We start from the raw sequence: 9,707 nt of genomic DNA on the forward strand, positions 1-9,707 counted from the left end.
ACTCCCTCTCCTGATTTTTCACATTTGCTGTCTGGTCACCCTATGGGTAGGGCCAGGACCTGGGTCAGGGGAGGCTTAGCCTCCCCTGGCCTATTATACCCACCATTCATGTGAGCATAGGTGAGGATGGGACATAGAGCGACATGTGAACCCCCAACTCAAACACCAGGGACGTATTTATTCTCCCCCCTGCGCGTAACTGAGCGCCACCCCTAGGCATCGCGTGTTATTCCCTGCACAGAGAGAAACGCGCGCACCTTTCTGCCCAGCCCCCTGGACGGGGGAAGGGCTCTGTTCAGCCGGGGCTCATGTTGCAGCCCAGCCAGGCATGGAAACGCCCCTTTCCTGTAACAGACACTGAACCCGTGAACATTTCAAATCGCTGCTGCTGCAGTATTTGCAAGGTGCGGGCTGGCTGCACGTGGAGTGCGAGGAGCCCTGGCCATGGCCACAGAGAGCTCTGGGGTGGAGACCTTGCAAAGGGAGCTGGCTTGCTCCATCTGTCTGGAGTACTTTCAGGACCCGGTGTCGATACAATGCGGACACAATTTCTGCCGAGCCTGCATTACTAAGTGCTGGGAGGGATCGGTTAGAAACTTCTCCTGCCCGCAGTGCAGAAAAACTGCCCGGAAAAGAAACTTCAGGCCCAACAGGGAGCTGGCGAGTGTTATCGAAATAGCCAAAGGGCTGAGTCTCCAGGCAGCCAAAGGCTTGGGAAGGTGTGAGAAACACCAGGAAGCTCTGAAACTGTTCTGTGAAGAGGATCAAACCCGCATCTGCCTGGTTTGCAGAGAGTCCCAGGCTCACAGAGCTCACACGGTGGTGCCCATAGAGGAGGCTGGCTTGGATTACAAGGTAAGGAAGCTCTGGGCTAGAGAGTTGGTGCCTCTTTTTATTTGTTTTAATAGCACTGTTATTTCAGGGGACAAAGAGTAAGTGTCACATAGTCCTTCAGACACAGGACTTTGCGTAGACTAAACCCCCCAAGGCACAGAAAAACTCACACACCAAAAAACTTCAACCCACTCAAACCCTTTTCCTTTGCTCAGGAACAAATCCAGACCCACCTGCGGACCCTGAAGGAAGACAGGGAAAAACTGCTGGGATTTAAAAAATCTGAAGAGGGGAGATGCCAGCAGCATCTGGTAGGTGCCTGTTATGCAAGCAGGGACATGGATTTGGGGGGCTCTGTGTCTGGGGGAGATAATTGTTGGTGGAGCTTGGCTGCCTGTGTGTAAGGTGCTAACTTCTGAACACTGCATCTGATCCAGGCGAACATTTCAGGGGATGCTCTAGGCCTCAACAGCCAGAGCCCTTTAGATTTGTGTGACAACTGGGACATTCAAAGAGGGGGCAAAATGGAAGCCACCTTCATCTGTGGATAGCCCCTGTTAACACATTGCAGTATAACAATAGCCACACACATCTTCCCAATAGCTGGTAATGTGTTCACACCCTGAATTACAAAAAGAATACTTGGCACAGAGTTCTGTGGCACTTTATAGTCTATAAGGTGCCACAGAACTCTTTGCCCCTTTTACAGATCCAGACTAACACGGCTGCCCCTCTGATAAAAGGAATATTTGTAGTTCCTGGTGAGGGGAGACATGGGGCTGGTATTTAACCTGCAGGGGAAGCCAGAGGGAGGAGTGAGACATAGAGTTTGGCTACACTTGCCGCTGTACAGCGCTGGGAGTTAAAGCTGTCTTCGTACAGCTGTGAAGGGAAAGCGCTGCAGTGTGGCCACATTTGCAGCATTTGCAGCGGTGTTGGGAGTGGTGCATTATGGGCAGCTATCCCAGCGTTCAAGTGGCTGCAACGTGCTTTTCAAAAGAGGAGGGTGGGGTGGAGTGTGACAGGAAGCGTGGGGGAGAGAGAGAGAGTGGATTTTTGAAGAGGACACTGTCAGCTCCCTGCCTTGCAAATTCAGACCACTTCCCCCACCCCCTCTCATTCACTAAATGCAAATAGCCTTCAGACCAGATAAGGAGCTGCTCCAATGGAGTCCCCCCCTCCCCCTGCTCCCCTCCCTGCTGTTTCTCTCCTCAAGCAAACACTAGCTGTGGACATTCCCTGCCTGCCTCTGCTCGAGCAAACAATTGCTGTGTTTGATTTTTAGATAAGCAGCTCGGGGAGCCCCAAGTTCACAACAAAACAAAGAGAGTTCTTTAGTTAAAAGCATTATGGGAAAATTCCAGAGGTCAGTTACAGCGTAGTGAGATTAATCGCTGTTTACACTGGCACCCCAGCGCTGCAGCACCAGTGCTGTTGTCTTTATTCCTCTCGTCCATGTGGAGTACAAGCAGCACTGTAGCCAGGGAGATACAGCGCTGTATGTGCCTTGCCAGCGTGGATGGGGAGTAAGTTACAGCGCTGTAAAGCCACCACCAGCGCTGCAACTCTCCAGTGTAGCCAAGGCTGTAGACATCACCACCACCCCCCATGGTGGGGGGAGAGGGCAAAGAATCCCTGGGATGACGGGGTGAATAGGGGACCGTGCTGGGTGGGGAAAGGTCTCCTGGTATGGTGGGGTGAATTGAGGACTCTGCTCTGTGAGGGGGGTGGAAGGCCGCTGGCACGGTGGCCAGAATCAGGGACCCTGCTGTCTGTGTGTGGGGGGGGAATAGGGCCTATGGCCTGGTGAGAATGTGGACCCTGCTATGGGAGGAGGAGGAGAAAAGGGGGGGTCTTTGTATTTCCCTTTCCATGGGCTGGATTGTGGCAGTGACTCCCTGCCCTGCACTGAGGCTGGGGCAGACCCAGGAGAGGGGCGGTGGGCACTGGACAGTGCAGGCGTAGGGCCCTGGTCCTGCTTCCTTCTTCCCTTGTCACTAGGGCCACCAGCCTGGAGCTGTCCTGACAGGTCTGCAAGTGCGGCCAGTCCCACACATAAGCGAGAGGCCCATTTTTCTCCTCTATCACATGCTCCTTATGCACCCTGCTGGGACCTGTCTCAGTCAGGGTCCCAGGGTCCCCATTTGCACATGGCTGGCTCTGTGTTTGTGTCGGAAGATCAGAGTTTTCCTCAGAACTTCCGAATTCTTTTCTCCCCTTCTCCTGCCCACTCTCACCAAGCCTCCGCCAAGGTCATTGTGAGTCCTGCCCTTTCCGCTACTGGAAAGGACTCAGACGTGAAGACCCCCTTTTATCCAGGGCCAGACAGATCAGGTCAGATATGAGGCTGCACCAGTCAGAGCCACCAGGGCCAAGTGTGAGGTTCTAGGAAGCCTGGGGAGAGTAGTGGGCAGAGCATTTTTATTTCTCAGTATCGCACGTGGTGCATTGTTAGATGTATTGATCTCTAAAGTCTCCCCTCTGCTCCCACCCAGCTTTATCAAATGTCACTTGACTGTCCTCATGTCCATGCTAATAAGACCCTGAACTTGCCTTTTTGAGCCCAGACGAACATTTTCCTTATAAAACCTCTTCCAAGAAAACATCTCTAAAATCTGAAATTCACTCAACAACTAGGAAACTGAACAAACCTCTGCTTGAGCAATTTAACTGGACAAAATGGGAAGAAAGATCTAGCAGCACCAAATTAAAAAACAAATAGTTTAAATAAAATCTGGGTTTGTTTTGTTAATTATTACTCTCATCCAGTCTGGGTCCTTGAACTTCCCTTTCCCCTGTTTGTTACAGAAACAGACACAAGCCGAGAGGCAGAAGATTGGGTCTCTATTTCAACAACTGCACCAGATGCTGGAGGAAAAAGAGCGACTCCTGCTGGTCCGGCTAAAAGAGTTGGACAAGACGATTGTGAGGTTACAGAATGAAAATGTCACCAAACTCTCCAAGGAGATTTCCCATCTCAGTGAGCAGATCAGTGAGATGGAGCGGAAGTGCCAGCAGGCAGCGACTGAATTCCCACAGGTGAGAACTCCAGTCTCTGCAGCAAAATGGAGGTGGGGTTCTTTATTGCTTTGTATCAATCTTGATTGTGGTTCGTTTTCGTGCTGTGATTTGTCAGGGTGGCAGGAAAGGCGTATAATTATGAATCTTTCAAATTGAAATAAATAAACTCTGTGAAGTTGGTGATCAGACCTCTTTTGGTCCACTGTCTGGGCACCTCACAAATATTAATGAAGATCTACTCACCGGTGTCTACAGTAGGTACGTTCTATCATCTCCATTTTATGGATGAGGAACTGAGGCCAGAGAGACTGTGTGATTTCCTTAAAGACACAGTACCAGAGTCCCTGATGATGTCAAGAACAGACTCTGGGTCTCTTGAACCTCATTCCTATGCCTTCATAACAAGGCCACCCTTCTTCTCCAGCTCTGTGTTGGCCAAGAAAGGGTCTTGGGTCAGTGTTTCAAGGCAGTTGTGCTAACCCAGTGTTTCTCAAACGGGGGTCCACAAACCCCCAGTCTGCTGGCCCCACTGATCAACTCCTGCTCCTTCCCTCAGCTCCTCCCCTCCCTCTCAGCGCTTCCTGCTGGAAGAGAGGGCGAGGAGTGGGGACGCGGAGTGCTCGGGAGAGGGGGCAGGAAGAGGAGGGGTGGGGTGGGGCCTTAGGGGAAGGGGTGGAGTAGGGCGGGGCCTGGGACTGAGCAGGGGTGGGGAGGCTTGGGGGTCCACGAAAATTTTTAAATCAAAATGGAGGTCCTCGGGTTTGAGAACCGCTGTGCTAATCCGTCAAGAGGTCTGCACTGGGATTGCAGTGTGGCTAAAGGCCTACCCCCTTTAATCATGGTCCAGAGCACATTTATTCATTATTAGTTTACATTCACTGCTTTGTGCTTCAAAGGGACAGAGACAATGAGGGGTAGAATTAATGAAGCTGCAGTAAATTCACATGAAGTTACACTGTTCATTTTCACTTTTTGATTAAAAGAACTAGAGCGACATAAAATTAACCTGGCACACATGACACGGACTTAAATATGGCTAACTGACAGGTCTCAGTGTAGTTGTAGACAGGGAATCATCACTGAACATGTGTGTTTCTAGTGGGGTCCCTCAAGGATCAGTTCTGGCTCTATGCTATTTAACATAGGCTGGTGATGGGACACTAGATGGGGAGGGCTCTGAGCTCCTACAGCGAATTTTTTCCCAGGCATCTGGCTGGTGGGTCTCGCCCACATGCTCAGGGTCTAGCTGATCACCAGATTTGGAGTCGGGAAGGAATTTTTCCCTGGGTCAGATTGGCAGAGACACTGGGTGGGGGGTTTACCTTCCTCTGCAGCATGGGCCACGGGTCACTTGCAGGTTTAAACTAGTGTCAGTGGTGGATTCTCTGTAACTTGGAGTCTTTAAACCATGATTTGAGGACGTCAGTACCTCAGCCAGAGGTTAGGGGTCTATTATAGGAGTGTGTGGGCGAGGGTCTGTGGCCTGCAACATGCAGGAGGTCAGACAAGAAGATCATGATGGTCCCTTCAGACCTAGGAATCTTTGAAAAAGTGTAACCAGGTACAGAGATTTATGTAGTGTCAGTTCTCATTATTAGCACTGTAGGACTGAACTTCTCTCTCTTTCTCCCTCTCTCTTCCCCCCTCCCATCCAGGGTGTCAGAAGCACCTTGAGCAGGTATGTGTTGCCTTCTCACTCCTCCCTCGGGCTTCACCATGCTGGGAAGGGTTCCAGCCAAATGGATGAGGGAGGATTAAAATTCAGATCCCAGCCTTCCTCGGCTGAACAAAATCCTGGGCTTGGTGCCCATTATTTAAGGCCCTGTGATTAATCATCCTAACGGCTGCATTATTCACCCGAAAATAACTCCTTTCCCCTCCCTGGACCTGGTCTTTCTTCACGGCACAACTGAAGCATGTTAACTGGACCTGTAGGGGAAATTGGTGCCTTGACTGACAGTGTTCTGAGGCTGGGATCCACAGAGCAATTCAGTCATCTGGCCCCTCAATCCAGCAGTCTTCACTATCCGAAATTCGTACTGACAGGTGATGTGATACATTATATGTTATAAAACAATGAATTAGAACATAAGAACGGCCAGACTGGGTCAGACCAAAGGTTCATCTAACCCAGTGTCCTGTCTTCCGACAGTGGCCAATGCCAGGTGTTTCAGAGGGAATGAACAGGTGATCATCAAGTGATCCATTCCCAGCTTCTGGCAAACAGAGGCTAGGGACACCTCCCTGCCCATCCTGGCTACTAGCCATTGATGGACCTATCCTCCATGACAGGTTTCAGAGTAGCAGTGAATTTATCTAGTTCTTTTTTGAACCCTGTTATAGTCTTGGCCTTTACAACATCCTTTAGCAAAGAGTTCCACAGGTTAACTGCAGTCTGTCTCTCTAGGTGCAAGAAGGGGAAGTCCCAGCAGCAGGTGGAGATTCCTCTTGAGCTGGAGGAGTTCCTCAGTGAATTCTCTCAGGGGAACAGTGTCAGGAAGACGCTGAAGGAATCCAAAGGTATTGAGGCAGGAAATGGAGCTGTAACTCTGAAAGTGAGAGGGGGCGGGCTCTGCCTGATCAGCTGATAAGGTAAAACCAAACACCCAAAGAGGACAGGCAGCTGGTACAATATCTGAATCAAGTGAAGATTCTGGGGAATTATGACTTAGCAGGAATGACATGAATGTGATTCCTTGGTCAAGAACCGGCTTATGCTAATTATTGAGGGATGTAAAGTCTTTTGGAGGACTTAAACTCTATTGTTGACACCGAGGGCCCATATTGTGTTCTGGATTCTGTTTAATTTCAGTCTGGCTTTCGCAGAAGTTTTCTCTAGATGCAATTCACCCCAAACAGTGACCAACCCAAGGGCTTTTCCTCTCCCTCTGGGTACCTCTCTATCTTTCCCATAATTAAACCACAGTTCTCCCCCTCTCTCTTTTCCCCGGACTCGGAGGCCTCAGTGCCCTGTTCTTAGGGATCAGGGGGGAATCTCCCCAGGCATAGGTGCTGACTCCGTGGGTGCTCCAGGGCTGTGGAGCACCCACCAGCAGCTCCCCCACCTCGGATCAGTTCCTCCCCCTCCCCGCCAGTGCCTCCTGCCCACCGCAATCAGCTGTTCAGCAGTGTGAAAGAGATCCTGGGGGTGGGGAGGAGCAGGGGCATTTGTGGGAGGGGGTGGGGCCTTGGGGGAAGGAGTGAAGTGGGGGCGGGGCCTGGGGCGGAGCAGTGGTCGAGCACTCCCTGGGAAATGATAAAGTTGGTGCCTGTGTCCCCAGGTGTTGCCTCTCTAAGGCCACGGGACTAGATTGCTCTAGGAACAGGTTCATATTGTCCATATTGTGGATTATGTGTATATGGTGGCTGAGGATCTGTTTGCATTGTTTGTGGGGGAGGGGGTTGTGTGGGGGGGAGGGGATGGAGGGAGGGTTTAAGAAATAGTTATGAATGAAGAGAAATAGCAGCTCCCCCGTTAAAAATAAGGCAGAGGCGGTTGGAGTGACTCTTGCAGAGCCCTGTAAGCAGAGGGTGCTGCTGTGTCGGGAGCCGGCCATGTCACCGGGATCGTCCGGACATGGTGGGAGTTGTCCCTTCTCCCCGTGGCTGCATGGGGAGGTGTCTCTCCAGCTGGTGCCTCTGACTGCCAGATTTCTTGTCCCTGTGCTGCCCCCTTCTCTTTCCTTGCGCGGGGGGGTGAAGTGGGTTCCCAAACTGCAACTAAAGCTGATGCCTACATCCGGGCATCCTCCCCTGCTCCATCCCTGATGATGGGAGTGGGGGAAGAAGGCAGAGGGGCAGCCATAGCAGCACCCTTCTAGATTCTGGCAGAAGGGGGCTGCAGTGAAATCCCGGCTCAACACCAGCACAGAGGCAGCTGCTTGGGACCCAGGACAGCGAGGCATGAAATCAGGGAGTGTCCTGGCAAGGATGGGGCTGCTGAAGCATGTGAAAAATGATCCCAGCGTCCCCCAAAACTGAGCTCTGCCTCTAACCCTCTGATTCTCTCTCCCCCCAGTGAATGTGACTCTGGATCCAGACACGGCTGACCCCGAACTCACGGTGTCTGAGGATCGGAAAAGTGTGAGATGGGGAGACACGCAGCGGAAAGTGGCTGACAACCCCAAGAGATTTGACACTCAGCCCTGTGTGCTGGGCTGTGAGGGATTCACCTCGGGGAGACACTACTGGGAGGTGGAGGTGGGGGATGGGGGATGCTGGGCCGTGGGGGTGGCCAGAGAGTCTGTGAGGTGGAAGGAAGAGATCAGCCATAACCCTGAGGGGGGGATCTGGATTTTGTCCCAGTGTGTGGGTGAATACTGGGCTCAGACCTCCCCTCTGACCACCCTCTATCTGAGCTGGGACCCCAGGAGGATCGGGCTTTTGCTGGACTACGACATGGGGCGGGTGTCTTTTTTTGACGCGGACAACGAGAAACCCATCTTCACTTTCCCGCCGGCCTCCTTCGGCGGGGAGAGAGTCCGCCCTTGGTTCCGTCTCTGTGGGGAGGACATGCTGCTCCAGCTATGTCCCTGAGGCACAGGGTGGGACAGCTGTCCTGCTCTGCCAGCCCCCATCTGAAGTGCATTTCTGGCCTGCCAAAGCAACCTCGAGACTGGAGCGATCCGTCTAGATGCGAGAATGACTTTGACCGGCCTATTGGTCCCTGTATCGCAAAAGGAGCTCTTGTCTGTTGCACTGGGTAAAAACAACAGAAATAAACACTCTTTTATAAATTGGGGTGGTGTTTTCTTTTCCCTGCCATGTCTTCTGAGTTCAAGGCAGGATATGTGAGAAAGATTATTCATATTATTAATGTTAATAGTACAGCAAAAGCTGTGTTATCTGGCACTTTATGAACCGGAAAGCTCTATTAACCAGCATTTCTGGTATCTCCCAATACAAATCTTCAATCTAGTAAGCGGGACTAGTATACTGCCCTGGAGGTCGTGCAATTGAACATTCTGCACTCTGCGTTTATGCAAAAGAGGCAGAAGACAAGCAAGTTGATATGAGGGATTTATTCAGAAAAGCAGCTGACAGGGTGTGTTATAGGGTCAGTATAGATTTAGCCCAATCTTACACCTTCTACATCTACTGTACAATAATTGGTATTGATAATGCTGACCTAGAGGCACTGCAAGATCCTGAAGTGCCTTCTGAATCATGAAAGAAAGACTAAATTATGTTCAGTGTAGCTTTAGTGTATTTTTAGTGATCTGGGTGTACACCATGCATTGCCCATAGTGACATGCAGTCTCATAAGATAACCTACTGTATAGAAAACTCCCTGTATACACCTAAGTGCTTCAAGAAACCAACCACTCTGCAGTGCAATACTACGACTGGATTGGTGTATTTTATACTGTATTCCTTTTATTGTATTCTTCTTTGAAAATTGGTATTCCATTGGTAAGTATAACACTTAGTTAATTGGAATTTTTGACTAACTGGCACCTCCATTCCCCCAGCATGCCAGATAACAAAGTTTTTACTGTATAAATATTTATTTATTCATATTATCATAGCAGCTAGGGACTTCAGTCACAGCTTGTGCTAGCCAGTGTGCAAACAGAACACAAACACAGTGCCTGCCCTCAATCCCTGTGTAGTGAGGTCAAGACTCACCGGTGCGGTGCTTCCTGCTGGTCATCTGGGAATACTCTTTTCCAGCGTATAGAGTGCCCTCTGCAGACCAGTGTCTTGCCTGCTGCTGGCCCTGCATCCCTCCCGGACCCCACTGCCCCTTACCCTTGGGTTTCTGCCCCCAGCAGTACCCCACAATCTGACTCTTCCCTCCCAGGGAAACCCCCAACCACTACACCCACCTTGCCTCAGTGGCTACTGCCAGT

The 9,707-nt window shown here is 50.9% G+C and overlaps 1 protein-coding gene across 1 annotated transcript; it reads left to right on the forward strand.

The window, feature by feature from the left end:
- Positions 1-309: 309 nt before the first annotated feature.
- On the forward strand, positions 310-8,553 carry LOC115640805 (E3 ubiquitin-protein ligase TRIM39-like). The gene is made up of 6 exons (XM_030543803.1): positions 310-855; positions 1,050-1,145; positions 3,643-3,873; positions 5,511-5,533; positions 6,263-6,375; positions 7,874-8,553. The coding sequence occupies exons 1-6, from the start codon at positions 445-447 to the stop codon at positions 8,389-8,391; spliced, it is 1,392 nt and encodes a 463-aa protein (XP_030399663.1). The 5' UTR covers positions 310-444; the 3' UTR covers positions 8,392-8,553.
- Positions 8,554-9,707: the final 1,154 nt, after the last annotated feature.

The sequence above is a fragment of the Gopherus evgoodei genome, unplaced genomic scaffold (assembly GCF_007399415.2).
Source record: "Gopherus evgoodei ecotype Sinaloan lineage unplaced genomic scaffold, rGopEvg1_v1.p scaffold_32_arrow_ctg1, whole genome shotgun sequence".
NCBI lineage: Eukaryota > Metazoa > Chordata > Testudines > Testudinidae > Gopherus > Gopherus evgoodei.

Excerpts from the sequence above, each read along its gene's own strand:
- LOC115640805 (XM_030543803.1), top strand. The coding sequence starts at position 445 with ATGGCCACAGAGAGCTCTGGGGTGGAGACCTTGCAAAGGGAGCTGGCT. Across the intron at positions 5,534-6,262 it reads GTCAGAAGCACCTTGAGCAG|GTGCAAGAAGGGGAAGTCCC; the intron begins GTATGTGTTGCC and ends CTGTCTCTCTAG. Across the intron at positions 6,376-7,873 it reads GACGCTGAAGGAATCCAAAG|TGAATGTGACTCTGGATCCA; the intron begins GTATTGAGGCAG and ends CTCTCCCCCCAG.